This window comes from Varroa destructor, unplaced genomic scaffold (genome assembly GCF_002443255.2).
Source record: "Varroa destructor unplaced genomic scaffold, Vdes_3.0 BEIS01000005.1, whole genome shotgun sequence".
Taxonomy (NCBI): Eukaryota; Metazoa; Arthropoda; class Arachnida; order Mesostigmata; family Varroidae; genus Varroa; species Varroa destructor.
This window is the reverse complement of record NW_019211458.1, coordinates 2,951,340-2,973,612: the sequence shown is the minus strand read 5'-3', so window position 1 is coordinate 2,973,612 and position 22,273 is coordinate 2,951,340. Positions and strand designations below refer to the sequence as shown.

At 38.2% G+C, this 22,273-nt stretch overlaps 2 protein-coding genes across 8 annotated transcripts in view; both read left to right on the top strand.

Moving 5' to 3' along the window:
* The first annotated feature begins 44 nt into the window (after positions 1-44).
* On the top strand, positions 45-7,163 carry O-fut1 (O-fucosyltransferase 1). Of its 6 annotated transcripts, none has more exons than XM_086990683.1 (6): positions 45-142; positions 850-1,143; positions 1,343-1,605; positions 2,057-2,217; positions 3,057-3,241; positions 4,630-7,163. In XM_086990683.1, exons 2-6 carry the CDS (start codon positions 850-852, stop codon positions 4,939-4,941), a joined length of 1,215 nt encoding a protein of 404 aa, XP_086846809.1. In that variant the 5' UTR covers positions 45-142; the 3' UTR covers positions 4,942-7,163. The 6 variants fall into 6 exon arrangements, with proteins under 6 accessions (XP_086846809.1, XP_022663839.1, XP_022663838.1 ...); XM_022808104.2 differs by having other exon boundaries at positions 58-154; XM_022808103.2 differs by having other exon boundaries at positions 85-231.
* A 3,298-nt stretch (positions 7,164-10,461) lies between these two features.
* Positions 10,462-22,273, top strand: part of LOC111250821 (solute carrier family 15 member 1-like) — a 38,197-nt gene continuing 26,385 nt past the window's right edge. The window contains exon 1 of one of the 2 annotated variants that reach the window (XM_022806612.2): positions 10,462-10,554. In XM_022806612.2, the coding sequence (XP_022662347.1) occupies positions 10,477-10,554 (78 nt within the window). In that variant the 5' untranslated portion in view covers positions 10,462-10,476. Of the gene's footprint in view, positions 10,555-16,724; positions 17,266-22,273 lie in introns of those variants that run through there. The other variant, XM_022806613.2, reaches the window with a different exon arrangement.

The following is a 22,273-nucleotide window of genomic DNA, read 5'->3' as shown; positions in this document are numbered from 1 at the left end:
CGCCTCTCGTCTGCTACAATAAACCCGCGTTTATTTTCCTAGCAGATTTTATGATTATCGTCTGCTTCAACGCATTAATGAAGACCTCTGCATTTTGTTTATTGTTGACGATGATTACGCGCCGGCCCCGGGCAGTAGACTTGTTAGATCCGAAGTACATTTTCGCTTGGCTTTTGACATGAAAAAACCCTATAACGCAATATAAACGTTTCCTATTCTCATATGCACTAGGTACACTTGTTGTGCTTTTATCTTAAACCTTTAAGTGGCGGCGCACCCAGTGTTGTTGCATCATCATGATGTTGGAACAAAAAAAGGTTTTTAATTGAATATCTAGTGCAATCATGGGGAACGCATCACTGGCTGTGGTGCGACAGAAAATATTGACTACCGTTATTATAGTTGAAGTCCTCTTTTCGATTTCTGGCAATAGGACTTTTTGGTGTAAATATTCTCCGTGAGTTAGCGTAAACAGGCATTTTACATGCTTTTCTTTTTCGTGCTATTACCTATTTAGGACAGTTGAAACTATGAACTTATTGAACTACCTGCCACGCGAGAATACTCGGCACCTCAAACAGCCTTAAAGCAACTTTGTGTTTGCTTGATGCAGGAAAAGTCTTTCTAGATTCTTAGAAATAGAATAACGCTCTCTTCATCTTTACTAGACATCAGTTATTTCGTATGTAAGAATAGACATTCTATACACATATTATATTATTTAGTACACTTTCTCTATATACATATTCGTAGTACACCAGACCTCTAATACTATTTCGTGAATTTGAGCCCCCTAAGTTTCAGCGACTTTTATTCTCGTTCGAATAATTCGAATATTTACTATTACAGATGATTAATCCAGCTATGCAGAACTGCAGTGCCATTTGGGTCACCTGGTTTCTTTTAGCTTTGTCACAATTACCAACCGTTCTTACGTCAAGCACGACACAGCCTACACCCGATCCTTCTGGCTATGTAGCATTCTGCCCATGTATGGGTCGCTTTGGAAACCAGGCAGATCAGTTTCTTGGCTCTTTATCATTCGCGAAGGCTCTTAATCGAACTCTTCTATTGCCGCCATGGGTTGAATACCGCACCGGAGAGCTACGTTCCATCCAAGTTCCATTCAAAACTTATTTCAAGGTACCAATGTAGCTCAGTTAGGTATGATTGTACTTCATTTTATATGCACTTATAATATTTTATTTGTTATAATATTAAAAACTCACAATTTAAGACGAATGAGACACGTGTGGTGATCGCATATTTCCAAAATATCTAACTGCAATATAGGATTGTAGATATTTTCACAGTTACCAATTATTTATTTCTCTCTGCGCAGGTTGAAGCTTTGGAGGCATTCCATCGAGTCTTGCCTATCGAAACTTTCATGGAATTTCTAGCAGCTGACTTGTGGCCTCCAGCTAATCGTATTTCTTTTTGTTACCGTTCACGAAACAACAACGGCGACTGTGCTGCTAAACAGGGAAACCCATTTGGCCCCTTTTGGGATTCACTTGGGGTTGACTTTGTAGCCTCAGAAACATATGGACCACTGCATTACGATATCTCTAACCACGATGTTATCGCCCAGTGGCAAGAGAGGTAGAATACCACATAACACCATATTAATAATTATGTCCTTTATATTTGCACTCAACAATTATCTATAAACGTATCTTCTTTTTAGCAAGAGCAAGTGTATGCCGATTCTAAAGTAAGAAAAAAGAGCAAAAAGTTTACATTACAAACGTTATGAAAAGCTTAAAAAGCAAGCAAAAAACTATCTGGCTTAAACAGATTTTTTGGTATAACAAAGAACAAGGACAAGCGCATCATTCTGATTGATACCTCTTTTGACGGCATCAGTATAAAACTTCGCTGTGTACTCAGTAAAATAAAGCAATTAGATTTAGCCTCAAATCCATAAGGTAAGGCTCACTAGTTTAACAAGCAATGCCTAAAAGTAAGCTTATTATAATTGTCATAAAGGTGTCTTAGTTCTTTCCATATAGTGGTTTGGATTCTTTACTTTTATTTTTTTCTACTGTTTCAGATATCCCCCTACTCAGTATCGAGTCCTTGCATTTACTGGGGCACCTGCAGCATTTCCCGTACAGAAGCACAACCGTCATTTACAGGGCTACCTCGAATTTGCAGACAATATTGTGGAAGAAGCGAACAATTTCATTTACTACATTCGTGAAAATTACGCAGGTGCTCAATTGAGTTTTTTTACCCGTAATACGCCTTTGTGGTAACTATTAGCCTAAATACTCGCAATAATTCGCTGAAAGAGAGACATTAACATCTCTATATACTTGAAGGCGCAAGACGAGAAGTTGGAACAGAAATTCATGTGTATCTTTTAGGAGTTTTTAGGATTTTCTTGTGCAAAGGAAATTATTGGCGAATCATTGACATTTTACATCACTAACAGTTAACGGCACCTTAAGGAGTTAGCAGCTATGTTTTTTTTTATAATCAAGTCCTTATGGCTTAACTTGTTTGTTAAGAGAAAGGTGGTATCCTTAAAATATGTTGATAACAAATAATTTATATTTTGCTCCTTTGCTTCTTCTTCCAAACATTTTAGTTTACAACGGGTATCGGTTAATACAACCTTTGTGACATCTAGTCTACTCATTTGCTGGTTGATTGATTTACCTGTTGATTGTGTTACGATATTCTCATTCGCTGAAATACTCTGAGAGTGCAATATTAAACCGATATTGGCGCTTATAATAGCTCAATATGAATTAAACCTTTAGTAATATCTATATGTAGCACTGAGAATTCTTTGAGGCTATTTAACTGCTCAGTGGGTTTTATTTTTAGTTATTGTTCCGCAGGTGGTACCGATTAAATATGTTCTGTTTATCTAAATAGTCAAGTGAAATAACAGGTCAAGATCGTTATTGAAGGATACCACTGGTATAAGAATCTAACGAAGTGTTTCGAGTTGACTATGCGTATTTCTGTAGTTTAGAGCTATCCATTATAATTTAATAACAATATAGTTTAACTTAGGCTAGACTGTATTAAATGGCTTAAAGGTCCGTTTGTGGGAATTCATTTGCGCAATGGAGCAGACTGGCGTAACGCATGTGACCTGATTAAGGACGCGCCACTACTGTTTGCTGGTCCCCAGTGTTTTGGTTACAGAGGGGAAATCTTTAATCCACCACTGGACGACAGAAGAAAAATGTGTTTACCAAGCAAGCAGGACGTAGTCTTTCAGGTAAAACACTGAATGTAGTTCAACATGATAGTGATGATGGCGATTATATTATCAAAAGAACATATAATAATCTATTTTGCAAACTTCACAGATGTTATGTCGATGCGGTTATAAATTTTCATATGAAAACAATCATCCTTTAAAGACATTCAAGTTCTATGATATCCTAGATTTCCTCCGTAAGGTACCTATGTTGACTCCATATATATGCAGAGAACGGCACTTGAATTGAAAAAACTTTGAAAGGCTATTTGTCGTAACAGGTATACGTCCATCCGCCGTTCTTGGCGTAATACTAAAATAAAGCCTCTTCTTTATAGAACAAAATGGAGAACTCGCTACCGCAAAGAACAATACGCCGTTTTGCAATTTAAGTGTAAATGAGCTATTACCCAATCTTTTCGCACGGGACGAACCTCTTACCATGATTAGAAACTTAATTTCCTACCCGAAATCGACGGTCTATATTATTGTCACCTTTTATGCGGCTTCCTAAAAACCCGAGGAAAATTTCCGCGAAGCAAACCAGAAAACCCTACATAGATTTTAAATTTCAAGGGCTTAAAAACTAGTTTTGATAAGGAAATTATAGGCTGTTTTAGAGAGGAAAATATTAGCTATTAATGAGCTACTCTAGATGATCTACAGCCATTTTTCTTTTTGAAATTTTTTGCGGCTTTTCGCACCTTTCAACTGTTGTAAGCCTTTGCATATTTGGGGATCGGCTTACTATCAGCCCAATGTTAAATTCCGCTGGAATTTTTTATATGTAGCGTATCTCGCCGACGAGTTAAAACCGATCAGTGTCGCTTGACACAGGGTTACTACCAAAAGTTATCCGGATTAACAAAGGAAATGATTAGTGAGTAGTTCAGAAAACTATAATCGGATTGAAGACCGTCTGGAATGCCACCTCTTGCACATATAAAAAAAAAACTTAGTTGACATATTTCTTGTCTGTTAGAAGCAAAGCATGAGAAAAGATCTCAGTTTAGGTGTCCTATTTGAATATACATATCTCTTAAGAGTAAATGTGTTCACACAACATGTCCGTTTTTTTGCAAAAAGCAGCAGTTATAACAAAAACAGTAGGCTAATATAAAGCCATATTTTTTTATTGACTTGAATGGTGTTCTATTAATTTTTGAGCATACATATTATTATTTACGAACGGAAGAAACTTTTTGATAATTAGTTGGGTTATCATTAGGATTAGGAAAAGCATGACTCATTCTACGCGGAAAATAAGACACGAAAGTAAGATGTGTATCGTCAAAGATCCTTTTAGATATATAGTTAGCCGTAATCTCAAGATGAATTGATGTGCCGTTAGTATGGATAAAATATGAATGAAATATGCACATCTTTAATTTTACCTTGTGATACAGGTGGAGGAAGCCGTTCGTAAATTAGGAGCTCGGTGGGTGTTTGTAGCATCAGACCACGATCATTTGTTACCTGAACTCAAATTTGTTTTGCAAAAAGATAACATCATGGTTGCTCGTCTACCACGGAATCGACCTTTGGTAGACCTAGCCATCCTTTCGCGTGCAAACATTTTTATTGGAAACTGTTTCTCATCATTTTCGGCTTTCGTAAAAAGACATCGCGACATCGAAAGCCTACCTACTTTGTTCTGGGGACTAGGAATCGAAGGCTCACGAACAAATGAATCGGTTGGGAGACGAGACGAACTTTAATATCGCGAACATCGATAAGGGACCAAATCATTCGGAGATTACATGCCCAATGGAGGATTTTTTGTTAAAAAAATGAGATGAATCAGTCTACTTGTGGTACACACTTTTTCGTGTTGTGTAGTACATATCGGTAAAAATTTCTATTCATTTTCTATAATGTGGAAAATATGCAAATATAGCGTTTACAAATGAGGCTAGGGTTAAATCAAAGCCGATTTAATACACGAAAAGTCAGATGTACAAAGACTTTGTACATACGCAGACATTTTATTACTTATGCTTAGATTGTTGAGGGAATTCTGAATTTTTATTGTATTATGTATTATGAAACCCACCACACGTGACCATCTATAAAGCCAATTATTAGAGCGCTACTGCTTTATCAGACCAAGAACCTTTGGCCCAGTTTAACTGTCTCTTGATATTATTACAACTAATGTGAATTAGAAAGTTCATGTTAATCGTAAGGTGTCTAAAACCAATTCACGCAAGGACACGCCTTCCACGCTTGTGGAGTTTCTTTTTTTAAGAATAAGTCAATTCTTTAGATTTCTTAAATAACGGCATATAATTTGGTTATCTATGGTGGTAAATTTCTCTTATTAGTGTCCATTTCTACCTATAGTGATATAGTAACGAAAGTACTATGCACTTTGAACTGAGAAGCTTCTAAAACTCCATTTGCTTACTGTGTTTAGTCATAATTACAAGTACTACTATACACTATTATTACAAAGGAAATAATATTACTAACTAATATTATATTATCATAATATGTACATATGTTCTTGATCGTAAATTGTGCCAAACATACAATAAATGTATAACAGGTCAATGTCGACAGCTAAAATGACAAGTGCCTCATGGTCAGAAAAACCATTTTCTTAGAAAGTACTTTTGTATTTGCTGCTCAGGTTGTTCGCTGACATGCTGATATTTAGATTATCTGTGTTAAAGTGTACAATTAGGTTCATATTAGGCAGAAATGTAATAATTCACATATGTATCATTGGCGACACTTTGAGCAGCGCCCCCTACCGTTGGTCGGTACAAATGTAATGTTTTATTGCTGTACTAGAAACATATATACACTACGAGAGAGAATACGATGATTTAAAGGTTTCTCTTCTTGCACAAGCTTCGCTTTAAAGTATCTCACAACTTTCGACTCGTGACTTTCTCTGGACATTAGTACGGAAGTTGTTAGCTGCGCTCTCTGTTAGTAATAATTTTCGAACTCATTCGAATGAGAAGCTTATTATTAGTAAACGACTGATAACAAGCATTCAAAGTTATACCCCTGAGTACCTAAGAAAAAATATTTATCGATAATTGCATTAGATTACTACGGGTTTTATTGTGTATGCGGTAATGTTTATTACATGAAGATTGTAGAGATTTACAGGACTTGATATGCGTGCTTCCCATCGTCTTATGGACTTAGTACAAATTAACAGAAAAAAATTAACTTGAAAAAAATACAAGCATCTGTATAACACCGTATTGCGTCTACGTAGCAGAATATTTGATAACAAGGCTGTTCCCAACAAGGTCCAACAGACAAACTAATAGCGTATAGAAATTGTGCTACCATAGGTAGACTTCTTTTTTCTAGGCTCAGTTGATTGGATTTAGAAAGAACCACATAAAATTACCCAAATATGTGTTTACTAAAGGATTGTTCCCATTGTGGATTGCGTAGGTTAGATGTAGAAAAGGATCTACAAAAATTGAAATATTCTGCATCCATGTAATGAATGGCTTTTTGAAATTATGATTTTTGTTTATTTTTCATTAACTACACTAATGATCCCTAAATGCTTATCGTGCTAGGGCACGTCAAACCCATCCTGAAAATTTTGCGCATCAAAAGAGCTAGCTTAGCTTCTGTATTGCCCTCTGTTAAACATACGCATTTACGATAATTACAGTATGTTCATTCAAAGCGTTGTGTCTACGTTTAATACACTTAATAAAATTTTTCTACAAAAGAACGCTGAAAGAGGTTAAAAAACAATGGCTACAGCCAAAAGACAGCTAATCAAAGACATAACACGAGCCCATGTATGACTAAGGAATTCACGATTTGTTAAAGTCAGTTGCATGGTACTTCCAGAAATTATAAGAGCTAATTTACAAAGAACTTCAGCGTCGAGAAACAATCCCGGCTCAGATTCCTCACTTCATTATAGAATCCAAATAAATGGTTCATACCAGCGAAAGTCTGCGATGCTTTCTTACGGCTATCAGCAAGGAAAATGTATAGACGCGACAGACTTTTTACCGAACATCTCATACACACCTTACTATTTCGCTATTCAACGTATGCATTTAATAAGGCATGATCCCTTGGTTTTTGAACAAAAGCGTGATGATCATTCTTCCGAATGCAAGAAATTCCTATCGGTATAAAAAAGCGGTTGAGAGTTCCCTTCACAAGCTGCGACCGTGAGGCGGAAGTTCCCTTTCTAGAAGCATGTGAGGTAGTTCTGGGCGAGCGGCATAGGTTTCAAACAAGGAACCTGCAGTGACCACTGATCTAAAATACTTGTTCTAATAATAAGGCAAGTGCACCCATTAAGATTTCGAAATCTCTTAAACTTATGCTATTATTTGTTTTTCCAAGCGCGATAAAAAAATGAGTTTCAATTGGAGAAAAAGTTGAACTACCATTGAGTTGCTTGAAAAAGGGACGACCTATCCGTTCATATATGTGGCCCTTTATGCAGATGATGTGATCCTGTTTGACAAAGGCGGCCTTGATTAGCTCTCCTTTGGACTTCAATGTCAGAAGCGTTTTCAGTTCACTGAACCGCAAAGAAGTCAGAATGAATACTGGAAGCAATGGATCGAGTATGTATCTATTTTTCCTGCCGTCAAAAACTGGTGTTTACGGATTTTTAAGGGAGAAACATTGTTGCAAACAGACATATATAGTATCTGGTAATAGCAGAAGTACTACAGGGATCGATCCCAAGTCTAATATCTGGAGCCTTGCATTTAGTAGAGTTCTTGAGCTGGGGCTGCCTGAAGACACCAATAAAAATGATTTTGCCATCGTAACCCAGGAGACAGAAGAGACGCTAGATAAAAGGACGAATGGATGAGATCGCGTTATGAATAAAATGAAATACCAAGGTAGGTAAACGAGGATAGATAAATCCGCAGCCATTACATGTACGGTGTTAATCGAAAAAGATGGTCTGATTTTATGATTGTATACTTGCATATGTAAATAGAGACCGTCCTGAAAGTGACAAAGATCGGCTGAACGGTCAATTGGCTCGTTTCAAGTGACTCGGTCGCTTTCACACATTGTGATGGCACATGGGTTTCTGTAGCCACCAAAGTGTTACTATGAGTTTTCTTGGCCGGTATAGTTATACGTTAGTCTGCTACAACAAAGTCTGGTAGACTTTGAAACTAACTTTTGGACTACGCATATCTAGCAGAAGGAACATAGTTGATAAACACTTCAGTCTTCTAGAAACTCTAGTGAAAAGCGGTTGAGTCTACTCAAGGAGAAACAAGTTCAGAAAAAAAAAAAACATTTTTTATTCTCGAAGATCAACGCTCAGTGGTCAATCGTTTGTCACTCGAAGGCCACAATGCTGTGGAAACTCATCGAATGTCAGTGAAGCCACTCATCAAATAGGCTTTAAACGAGAGCACAGTGTACGAATAGTGCAAACGTCTTAAGAAAGGAGATCGGAATGTTGAAAGCTAGCGACGAGAAAACCAGATGGCGAAACCCAAAGGACAAAAACGTATTTTTACAGTCAAGGAGGCTTTTCGCGAAAACACACCTTAGAGTATAAGGGCTTTGTTGGTCAAAACTAGCATTTACTTTTGGCTTGCTACAGAAATATTACTCAAACACTGGAAATGCAAGAACTCAGTAAGAAAATGGGTTTCACGTGAACTGACTATAGGCCAATCAAGAGTCCATGTAGTCTATTCCACGTGCAATTTTCGAAACCTTAATTAACAAAAGCACCGCTTGGAGTATACTGTCGCCATAAACAAGGCAAGATTCAATAAGGGGTCAGGCGAGAGAATGGCATCGCCCTAAAGAGAAACTGAGTCTGGTAGCAGTGTGGAGTATCAAGTATTGGCTTATCTGCTCGCTTATAATCCCAACGAGACTCTTCGTGCCTTAACAAGAATAAGTGGGGGGCAAGCATATGTCACTATTGATCTACTTAGAGAATCTATGATAGGGAACTTACATATAGAAATGCGAATGTTAATTATGTGTCTGTTCAGAAGTTGTCATAACGTAGGCGCATGTATGTAACTTATAGTAAAATCAGTATTCTGGTTCATATTTAATTTAAAGTTTACCGGGTATATACATAGGTTGTAAGACTTTCTGGACCTTTCTTGCTCTGGCCGTTGGTTCTAAGAAAAGCCTTCAATTTATAGAAAATAGTATTGCTGTTGTTACACTTTGCACACGGAAATTTTCATCGAGCGTTATTGTGTAGTAGAATATCTTTAAAGTAAACTACTTCATATCTGACCAAAGAAAGGTATTCAACTTAATAAATTATTAAACAAAATAAATCTTAATCCGGTATCTCATGCTTATTACTTACTCCCCTACTGGGTAAGCTTGTATTACTCCGAATTGTTCCGCTGCCTTTCGAAGTTCTGGCAATCAAACACCTGCTAAAACTATTTTCGAACCTTTGCTCCTGACTAACGACTTCAGTTACCAATTTCGAAAATACCATGGATTGTATCAGCCGCTCCCGTATTCTGTCATAAATAATTACAACTGATTTATGCAGCCAAACAACTACACCACAAGGTCCTTGGATTCAATTACTTTGTTCTGTTTCACTATTGCGTCCATGACAGTTTTGACAAAGTAGCACGTTGCCTGAATCCCTGTCTGACGAGCGCTAACCGTCCGCTCCCGATCCAGCCGGACATTTTCTGCAACTGGTTAGTTATGGCTAGGCTCGTTTCTCCAAACGTCTTCAACAAGCCCAGAAACGAGAAAATAAGCCCAGTTTTCAACTGAGTTTTTTTTTTTTGGAGTTTTGAGATTCGATGACGCTTCTTACTGTCGTAGCTACTGGAGCCAGATGTTCCGAACAAGACACACAGGGAATAAGATAGGTACACCTTTGGTTATCCCTTTTTATATATTAAGTGCCTGGATTGACGTAAAATGTATCGTGTCGCTAATGTAAATGTAGTAATTCTAAGTGAACAATAATATTATCCTACACGTGCAGAATTAAATATACTGGCTTACTACTATAGTTGACTTAACTAAGTATACGTGATGGGTAAATCGAGCTCGACAATTAAGTTTTAATCTACACACGTTTTTTTTTTTTATTATTTACACCACTCTTAAGTTTCGTGCGAACGCTGTAAGGCAAAAATAAACATTTTTTTAGTTGAAGCTAGCTTTCTATGCTTTTCGTTATGTACTACGAATAGTTAGTGCCTTGTGGCCCTCTGTTTTCAAGCATTACTCAAATTTGTCAGATAACTATCTCGGAGATATATTGTCGCGCTATGAGTGGTGAATCGAATTCTTCAGAATTGGCATCATTGTCTTTTAGGACAACCACCAGCGGTAGTCTAGAGACCCAGGTAAGCGAGCTGTCACATAGGTTAACAGAGGGGTTAAAAGAGGAGATTCATTTGCACTCTTAGGATCTGGGACATTTAAACTAAGGTTTAAATGAATTTACCTCCTCCCGACTGTTCGTGCATGTTTTATAGGTACTTTTCAGCAAAACAAAAAGATGATTTCAATAGGACCGATCTTGTCTCTGTTAATTGAAATGATTGGCAATTTAGCAAGCCTGCCATTTAACTGCGTCGAAAGTCTGAGTGTTATTAATAACTGGATGTATGACCAAGATACAATTTGTACAGATTGGAGAATACAGGTTATCATATGTATATAATAGCCTGCATTCTCTACATGTATATATATATATATATATAATGAGACAAATTTATTGATACATTTCATGATCTTCAAAGGGTTTCGATCGGGCATTCCCATTTACCTTCCATTAGAAAGGACTACATCTATACTATTACAAATTTTCCCAATGAAACTCTAGGTGGCTGATAAATAGCCCTGTGTTATTCCTGAAAAGTCATAAAACGTGTCACGTATGTTAAGCCATTTCTAAAAAACTGCTTGTTGCAAGCACTGCTAGAAAATCCATGTGTGTTTTATATGTATATGCGTTTGAGCTTATTTTATGTAATCTGCTATTTATTTGTTCAATTAAAACAGTACCGTTCAGTCTGTGCTAGATAATACAGTTACGTGATTAAAACGTATTTTCAGGTTCATAGCTTGTTATAAAAATGAATACTTGTATACGCTATTCATCTTCCTATATACGAGTCGTATATTACCCAGTTTTAAGTAAATTGGTGTCCTCATATTGTTCGGTCGGTTCTCTCCTATCAAAGCACTATATAGTTTCGAATTCGTTTACTGTTGTCTTTTGTAGCAAATTGCTCTGCATTGACGAAAACATCTATTGCAACAGTCCCCCGTGTATCTTTAGTAGCATTATGAATTTCGTAAAAGCACGCCAGGCTAAAGGTTAGGTCTCAGAATTTGGATCTGCACTTTTTACTTGGGCGGTATCCATCGGTCGGAGTATAGTGTTAACATAAAAAATAAAACAGGGACCAGTTCAAATAGGCAACTTTTCGGGCCTGCGTCCCATAGAAACGAGCTAAGAAGTATAGTAACAGGTGTTGTTACCGAAAAAAACTAACATTTTTTAACTAAGTTTAGGGAAAACTTAGTAGACAAACATGTTACCATCACGTTGTCACAGAAACAACGGATTAGTATATGACGCGTAAATGAGGCCGTGTTGTCCTCACAGCTAACCTAAGCATTATGAAACGGGCTCTAAAAATGGAAATAAGGCGCGAATGTTTAAATACATTTTTGAAACGCCAACGACCCTTATTTTGGCTACAGTACTAATTGCCTGTTTGCGGTCTAAAATTCCATTGTTTCCAGATTCAGCCTTGTTGAACCCTTAGTGTATAACTAATGCTTTCAATATTAGGAGCAGCCTCTATATGCAAGTCAGTTGAGATAACTATGGTAATCTCTGTGTGCGCACACTTTCCATTTCTTTCAGACAAAACGGACCGATAAACTCTTTATGATAGTCTAATTTTATACGATTTAAGCGACGTCACTATCTGTGTAGCTGCTGTATAATTGTACACTCGACTAAAAACGTAACTTTTTGCTTAAATGTACGTATTTACGTCACCTTACCGATATTCGTAGTGACTTCTATCTTGCTGTCGAACCATACAATGGAGGCCAAACTTTTCATACCTCGTAGTTTCCGTATAAATTCAATAATGAGTATGAGTAGAAAATTCAATATACATATATTTGTTCGCTGGGACAGGTTATAAATAAGAAAACTATGATCAAATATAAATACAGAACCTATACACCCATATGCCTGTATATCGAACTGGATTCTGGAAGGCGGTTAAAGATGGTAGTCCTTGTCTATTCGGGCCAGTAAAAAGAGCCAGACATTGTAAGCTTAACTCTGCTGTGGGCGGTAGTAGAGCTGTTGGAGTTCTCTACGTACGGGTATGTGTATACAGGCAAGGGACTGCAAAAAGCCTCCATTGACCGTAAGCAATATAGTATTGTTTATGAATGCATTTTTGGAAATGTATTCACATCTCTAACGTCGACTTGTTTTGTCCGCGCCTGTTATTCTATCAGTGCAGTTATTTATCAATGTTTGATAATCCTTTTTAATATTCGCTAAATGATAGATTAGCGACGAGCTATACACCGGGTGTCATTCTGTATATAGTGATTTATTTCTCTTATTTTTCTTTTCGGAAGCTCCTCGTTCTTCTAATTATCAGTACGTTTGTTCTTGCTAAAATAACTGATAGACAGCCATAGAAATACAGTGATTTTTTTTTGTCTCATTTTGCGTTTTAAATTAGAATCAGAATCGGCTGATAAAAACCGAATACGATTAATTAACAGGGACTCGCTTGTCAGTCGAAATTTAGAAAAAGCGAGCACATGTACGAAGCACAAAAAGTCGGGCTAATTGGCATTACAAAAAGAGCCGAAAGATTGTTGGCAGGTTGAGACAAATGCCTCTTAGCAGTGACGGAACAAAAGCTCGTAGCGTTTGGATAGCTCATACGTAATCGTCTAAGCTAAAGTAGCAAACGTCCCGAATGTTGAAACAACGAAAACATTGGGCTGTAATAATTTTTTTTAAAGCATTTATCAGGATTGCTAATTGGATAAGATTATGACCAATTTCACTTTCAACACGTATATTATATTCTGTAGCATTGTATTATAAGAATTATAGAAATGGTGTTAAGGCATGGATATATCCAACGTTTCGCAGAGTCAGACTCGCTCTTTATTACAATTGTTTCCTGCTACTTAAGCGGATGTGTAATGAAAACCCTCCAACTGTCAAGGAACCCTTTCCAAGCAGAAGATACTTGTTCAAATAGCCAAAAGAAATCTACTTCTTGCCCCTGTATAGTGATTTTTCAATATTCTTATTACTAGTTCATATCCAAGGAGGGAAGGACACGTAATCGTTTTTGACAGATCCCCAATTGATATTGAGATATCGTCGTATTTAGGCAAATACTGCGAACTGCTAAACATTTTTGCTCTCATTTAACCTACTTCAAATCTAATCAGGACTTACCATTTTGAGTAATTTCGATTACTGAATTGACATCAAAAGATTTCCCTCTTCTATATATCGTCCACGCCCAACTGAGCAATCCAACTCAGTCCATAGGGCTCTTTTTAGGCGTTAGATTAGCGGACTAAATATCACAGTTCGAGCCTCCAACGTTACCTACGGCTATTGCTGGCATCCTTCGAAAAAGTTCTAAATTCACACGCAGTTTTTAAATTCTACCCTTTGATGCTATGAGCGCTACTCCTTCTAGTTTCTTGTTCAAGACTTTTAGACGTAAACATTTGCCGTACGTGGCTCTGCGTTGCGGAACTAGCCCCTTGATGATACTAGAAATGTTGTCCTCATTTTTAATTTAATCAGGTTTACAGTAAAGAAATAAGTTGTGGAAATTTTTCTCCGCTTGCAAAAACCTAGCTTAATACCTTAGTTTTTGACACCCAACTCCGTTTGTATTGAGTAGTTTGTAAAACGCCAGTTATGGCTATACAGCACCTCGTCATCACCGTTTATTGTGATTCTTCAGGGCCACGTAAGTAAGCATAGATGCAGGGGTCTTCGTTATTTTTAGCATTTGGTAAACGTGTCCTAATTTAGAATTAGAAAAACAAAAGTGACCTTTTTATAGATCTCGGCAAATAACCTGAGTAATTATCCCGTTGAATTGATGATCACTCGAAAACCCTTTGATCATTGCTGGCAGACCGACAGTCGTTAGTTCTACAGCGTTGTATCTCCCCTTAGTAATGCTGCACGTCGACAACTTGGATTTTGCTTGTTCACCTAAGGAGCTCAGTAATGTAAAATGTATTAAAACTTATGGTATTTTTTGTGAAACTTATAATATTTTACAAGTATTATATGTGCATAAGCTCTAAAGGCACTGGAAGGCCTTAATAAAAAGCAGAGTATGTCTATTTTTCAGTTTGTTCAATATGCAGTTGATATGAGAAAAAGTATCCGGGCCATATAGTAGCAGGAAAAATAGTTTCTGTCAGTGTTTCTATATTAATTATATGCATCTGTTGAAGATGTAAATAAATGATAATGATGTAACAATTGTTCTTCGGAGAATACATGAAGGTTTGCAGGTGCTTATTTTTGAAAATGTTTTCCAACCCTAATGTGTACATTTGAACTCTAACAGAGGTCAAATTTTAGTTAGGCTGCTTTTCTAAAGATTCGATTGTCACTCTTTATTTTTAAATACATCTAACTATAGAATAATGGAATTGTTCATTTTACAAATCGGATCTGAATTTACATCCATAAAATTCCATTGTCCGATGGTAATGATATGATAATAAGAGATCTACGGAGCAAACATTTTTCTTTTTTTTTTGTGAGCGGTATATAGTAAAATTCAAATGTTTACACGGATTTGCTGAATAGCGTGGCGCTCCTGTTCTTATTATGTACATAATTGTTCATTTACTTGTTGCTTAATTAATTTAGAATAGAAAACAAAGCCTTATGAGGAGAAAGTTCTGAGATAGTACTGTCCACGTAACGCTTTCGTGTAATGCCAAAAAGTTGATTTTGAGTTGGCCGGTGAGGCGTGATACCGCCAGATGTGCAGGTTTGGTACTCATTCCAAACATTTTTTCAAGTCCGTGTACTGTTGTATTATACTGTTGCGGTCAAGCTGGCGAGCATGGCCAATTTAGGTTAGAAGGACACATGACGCTATACAGCTTTTACGAGATTTGATAACACTCTTTTCCTACAGCTGGTAATTGATGTGGGGAGCAACTAGGCAAAGTGTTGGCGAGAAGCAGCCATAAGTATTAGCCTGGCGTGGTCTTCGCCATACTCGCAGCTAGCCGTCAAAGAGCTTGACACTCCTGACTTGACTTAACTGAATCTGAATAATTTCGAACTCCTCTAATTCAATCTGGATAGAATCGTACCGAAATTAAATGCAATGCGGTCAGACGTAGCTCGCCACTTAGCCTTATGGAGTATTCATTTGAAACTATCTCTCTTTTTTTAACTGTTCAAGCTTTATCGCTTATCTTGCATTGCTCAATACGTTCCATAATAATATTGTGCCGGCTAACTAATAGCCCTTGTCACATTGTCAACTAGAATTGGAAAGTTACTTAATTTTGCCTCGCATTTAAAAATTATGGGAATGAATTGACTATCCCGTAAGCGAGCACTAAACATTTTAGATTTTCTAATTGATCAATTTCCAGTATGCCAGTTTGTGCGTGCTATTTAAAGGGTTGACAAGGCTAACTGACTGCTAAAAGAATAATGCCGTCGGCCTTTTACGGTATCGACAATTTCATGTTGCAGCGTAATTTCACGCCTTGTCATTTTACATTAGATATATTGGTTTCATGGCCTCGGTTAAAGCAACGCTCGGTAATTAACACTGACTGGGTTTGTGTTGCTCATAACTAAACGCGACAGGTATCAGACTTCGGCGGCTAGCTCAACAATCGTCATATAATGGGTGTGGGCGTGTCTGCAAACTGGTAATATTACATCAATTATATATTGAAGGACGAGTATGGTTGTAGTCTGTCGTCTTTTCTTGCACCACTGTGGAAGTCATCATAACATGATGATGAAGATGGTGGTGCCTGCATACAATCCCCCGCACAAACGGATTATAGTCGAGGGACAGAGTTCGACATCGAAGTTGCTATTGCCGTCATCATAACATGACCTTTTTTGTTCACACACGTCGTGTCGCTGGCGAAACCTGAAGCAACGATCCCGTAGTATCTCTCAACCAGATCAGCAGACGTAGCTGGCTGATAATTGTATATGCCCCAAGACATATACGTTTATGACGACTTTTGTTGTTCTTATCAGAATTGGTATTCGTTGCTGAGGTGGTGGTCGTCGTCGTCGTCGTCGTCGTCGCCGTCGCCGTCGCCGTCGCTGTTGTTGTTATGCCACTGATGTCTTCTTTGATGTGCGAAGGCTATGAGAGGCGAGGGTCATGGAACATGAAGCGTGTTAGTGCTGCTCGTCCGCTGGTTACGGCGCTCTGTGTGTGCGCGACTGTTCTTCCCTCTCGCCACGAATTGGCGAGAAGCAAAACGGCTTTATGGTACATTGTAGCCTGCGCGTCAAGACGCAAGTGGCAGAAAGCGGCTCTAATCAAACTGTAACCGTCGTTCGTAGTTGTCATTGACCGTTATCGGCGTCAAGTTGATTCGTAGCAGTCGCGAAGTCCAACTGAACTAACAGGTTTTGCTATTTGGGCGTTAGTGGATGGAGGTATCGTAAAGTTCTCGACTGTGATTGGCCAGATACGCCGGATTATCAGTGTCATAATTAGGCCAGATTCTAAAAAACCTTTTTTTAGTATGTTCCCTTTGCCTTCCCTAACATTGCGTGCTACTCAACTTTTTTCGAGATCTCTGAATTGGCTGAAATCGAAGACTATTGCCGCACTAAATAGGAGGATGAAGGCGTAAAGTTGTTCATACATTACATTAAAACAGACTGTTAAGAAGCAGCGTTTTGTATCTACCGTGCTGCAGTAAACTGAAAGGTCTGTGTAAATTCGATGAAAATGAATCAAAAAGAAAACGATACGACAAGCGTCACGGACGAAGGAGGCTTAAATAGCCCGGTAAGTTGATAACTAGACTAAATTCTCTTGTTCGTTACTGTGTGTAGCTGCGCGTGACCCTTTTTTAAGGTAGATGGTACTACCATCAGACTGAGATTTGGACTTTATTGCTAGCTAATTGGAACTTCGTTTAGCATTTTTTTTATCCCGAGCTATCTGTTCTGTGAATTTTACGTGTCGGAACAGGTTTGGCGAATTCGCAGCATAAAATGTCAGGGAAATCTTTCTGTTTACAGTTCGAAGTCTTTATGGCCAGCTGCAGTTTGAACGTGGCCACTACCACTGCTTTGGACACTTACTTCATTTACATACGCAGGCGTATGCGGTGATCTATGCTCAGATGGGTAGAACACATGATTCCCACCCAGTCTTTAGCGTCTCCGCTACCTGATCCGGATACGGTCAGGAGGCACCGATGCGGTATAAACAACGCTGTCTAGTAGACACGAAATCTAAGGGTAGCGGGTTTCAAGTGAAATTCCGCCATTACGTCTCGACTATTGATCGAAGTTTTTGTAGATTTTAGTTGTAACTGTGATGTCAGTGATAACAAGAATACCGGTAGCACTCTGCTCACACTTCTTCGTAACTAAAATAAACGCTTAATGCGAATACTAGTAATAGACACACACATATATATATACGAGGAGGCTACCTTTGCAACGTATTCAGACAGCCATTTACGTTGCGTCATGAGTAGTTCAGATGACAGCATTGCAAATTCGATCTAGGCACAATAGCACCTCATTAATTCATGAATCGTTGTTAACGTTGAAAGCTTATTTCGAATGTTCTCTCTAATAATATCTCGAGCCAGCCATTGCGATTTCTGCCTCCTGTGCAGGGTGGCGTAATTCGCTCTTGTGATTCAATATAAATGCCGTAATGCTAGTTAACATACTAAATAAATCGAACTTCGAAAACTTAACTGTATGCCTAGCTATGCCTTCAAAGTTGTATGATATGTTAAGGTAGAATGTAAATTCTTATCGCGAGCACATACAGAACGTTTATGTAATCTTGGCGAGCAATAGGGATTTTGCTCTTTATTTGCTTTCGGTGGGCGTTAAAGATGTCGCCAGCAGCGTTTCCACAACGTTCATTACATTTTCAATTCACTCAATGATATGATAGGGGCATCCGAATCCAGTTCGGAATCGGACGCTGATCTGGCTTGAAGCCAAAAAAAAAACCTCGAAGCGGTCCAGCTATGAGCTTTGCTCTTCAATCTAACCTTAAAGTTATTTTGTCGGACAACGATGTTGTTAGTGGTCATGGTAAAAGTCATACGGAGTAATACATGCACACGTTTTAGATGCCGTTTTTATCCTCGTTATTATTACGCAATCGATGGACTTCGATTAGTGCATATAGTTATGGTTAATTTTTTGTTTGTTTCAATGCAAGGTAGTAACTAGGTAAGTTGAGACCGTTCCGACGAGTGTCACCGAGTGAGACAATGCGCAAGCATATAAGGCGCGTTGCACGAATCGGCGGTACCCTTAGTCGAATAGCCGTTTGCTATTAAACGAATGCCATTGGGGGTTCTTTTTTTGCAACGTAGGTTTGCATCGTGTTGGTTCCTCTAAGCAACAATTTCGTTGTAAAATTAACATTGTAACATGTAACTGTATCAAATATTGTCTACATTTTTGCTGCTAACCTTTAAATCGACTTCTATGTCCGCAAGTGCGGTCAATTAGAGTTCGTATTGACATTGAATCGCAGGAAGCAGTGATTTCGATTGTTCTCAGTTAACATAATTGATCTTGTGAAAAAGTTATGTTTTGTCATCCTAAACTAAAGCCGTTTAGCTGTGTGTTTATATTCAAGTGGCACATTGGTAGTGATAAATGGATCTCAACATTGACGGACAGTATTTTTTACGTATTTATGACACGTATCCAACGAGTGTGAGTCTATAACAGCACGCCGTCTTTGGACATGTTTCGGCGCGGTGCACTCGATGTTCGCGACCTGACGCGTTATAATAGAAACATAAGTAAGTGACGTTGGCGCCAACGTCACGTTTGCGCGACTACAATGGATGCTCCAGGAGATAGTTTCTCCTATGTTTTCATGGGTCTGATATGGATAGTTTAGCTCTAGTTATAATTATCTATCTAAAAAAAAATATACGCTGTGTGTAACCAAGTTCAACATTATTTGAGATAAAAGTTACAACTGTGCAACTCATACAATATATGTTTCCGATATAACTTTCTTTCTATTCGGATTATATTAAAAATTTCGGACGTTCGATCCACACTCCAGTGAGTTATTGACGTTCTGTTCACAGTGAGAAGTCTTCCTACTTTTGATGCTTTACGAGTGCTGGCCCTGAGATATTATACAAAGCAACAGCTAACCGTAGTGTGTTGGAGAAACAGTGCTTTCTGTATGTAGCTAAATATGACTCAAAATCAATTAAGTCATTTTAGGAACGGTCCGTGGATGCTCGTATAGCTCTATTTAGCGTCCTTATGGAATATCGCAAAACGTCTGTAAAGGGAAAACAAATTCTACACACGTGTAGAAATAGCAGTCAGTTTTGATTTGTGCTCACTATAGATTGTTCTGTCTATGTATATGCTATCTCCACTCTATTGGTAATAATTAAAGTGGTATTTCGCAAGAGTTGACACTACAGGTACGGCTGATATCAAGCGAGCTTTTCATTCGAAATATCAAAAAAAAAAAAGCTGCGTCAAAACACCATGTAGCACACGTCAAAATAGATGAACTTAGCCGACCTACTGTGCGTTCCCGTTTCAATAGGTCACGCACCTTGTGGCGTACAATGTAATTTCATCATCTTTCATTTTTGATGCTTCAAGAAGGATAGTGTACAACCCATCTAATAAAAACAACTGGAGAATTGACATCGTATATACTGGAGAATCGTATATACATACGAATATATAGTAACATTAAGGCGATAGATACGTTTAGTCATAGCAATGGTCCTGATTTAACTATGGCAGTGAAAACGATTGTGTTGTCCTGTGGGCGGAACGACGAAGTATTGCCAGGAAGTTCCCAAGGTAGCATTGCAGTGACAACAATAAATCACAGTCATTATCATCGTCGTCGTCGTTGTTGTTGTTGTTGTTGTATGTAATATTTATCATTGGTGGCGGCAATATATAGGACATTTAATGCCTCCCCTCGCCCCCCCATCGGAAGTTCCTTGACCTAATTGATAACATTCTTAAAGTCATATATAAGTTGAGCATAGTCATTTCATGAAGCTACTATGTTATACTACTGCTGCTTACAATGGGTCCATAGTAGTAGCTCTTAACACACTTATGGATTTGGCAAAAAGCTATGTTTGAAAGGCTTTATTACAATCGTTCAGTATCAGTACTCTCTCTTAATTGGCCATTGTGCCTGTGTAGTGGTTTGACGCTTTTCCAGGGAATCTAACCTAGGCCTTTCTAGAGAATATCTTTGCTGTAGTAAATGGGTCGGTGTAGATTTTACGAATATTTAACTTATCTGATTGGCTATCTTCACACATCAGTGAGAGCATGTTCCGGCCACCTCAGTTTGATCAAGCACACCTATAACGATTCCAGTGCACAGGCAATATTGATGAAAAACACGTGTGTGTGAATTGTTTTTTTCCGAGTAATTTCATAATGATCTAGTTACTATTGGTATGCAAATAGTCTCACAAAAAAAAGTTTGTTTAATAGTAGGAAAACTTACAGCTGGAACAGAGGGTTTTTCTTCTTCAGATGCTGAAACGATTGCATGTCAACGGTCCGAGGTCTAGTTCGCTATGGACAGGATATGGCTCAAGCCCGCAGATCTTGTTGTTCTGGCAGAGCGTAATTTTTTTTTACCGTATTTAATTTCCGAAATATTTGCATTTCAGCCAACTAATACCGCGAAAAGGAATACAATATCTGGGAACCAATGCTAGGTGTCCTGCTACGTGTTCGGCAATCGAAATAATTCAAAGGTTCAGGTGGTTTCTATTTGGTGGACTATTCCGCTATAGAGTTTTGCACCAAAGCCATTAAACCGCGATAGCAGTTGCCAAAAAACGCGGGACAGTTCAATCGAGAGACTTGAACCGAATGGCGTTCGCGTGGCGTCAGGGCAATAACCGCAATTGAATAATGTATCACCTCTTGGATAAGCTATCGGTGCAATGTTCAATATAGTATGTAGGTCTACAAAATAGTGTCAGACCACCTAAAAAGCAGCGACATCTATTCTTTACTAAACTAACTTAAAACAAGGTAACTTGTAGCGGCAACAACTATTATCATATTGGTTACTGACAAAGTACTGTGATCGATGTGTCGCCGTTTATGTCAAAGGCATATAACTGTGTGGCTGGCAAGTATTTTTGTACATGTTTCACGAAGTATTGACTTTTCCTAAATGCTACATCATTACGTAGCTAACCAACTAAGACATTTCCATTGCCACTCACTGATTTGTTGGCAGAGGGCAAAAACGCCAGCACAAAATGCCGATTTCCCCTGAACACTGAATTTCCGAATGGGACCACACAGCAGCCTGTGTGGACGTGTTATCTCGTTATTATCTTGCGCTATAGTTATCTATCATTGCGGCTGAAATAAACTTTATTGCATTCGCTCGGTGTTCTTTTGTCGGCTTATCTCCCTCATCTCGTTTATCATATGCCTCGAAAGTCATTTTTCAAAACCTTTTCTCATAGGCATCTTTTGCAAGCAAAGTGAGCTAATACCTTTCATCATTTAGGTATCTGGTGCAGTGTCGCCTCTGAATTCTGCATGTGATTGGCTACTCGATGATGAAGTAGGGGCGTTGTGGCACAAGCCGAACTTCTTTCTTGTCTTGTGCCAGGTCTCAACAGGGAGAAGATTATAAGATAAGGTCATGACTTATTTCTTCGGGAGAATGAAGCTTTTAAGTTGTTTTGAAATTATGTTCGTAGCTAACTCAGACAACAATGATGTATACATAGTGTGTTTGCTTGCTTAATTGATTTGCTATTTGAACCACA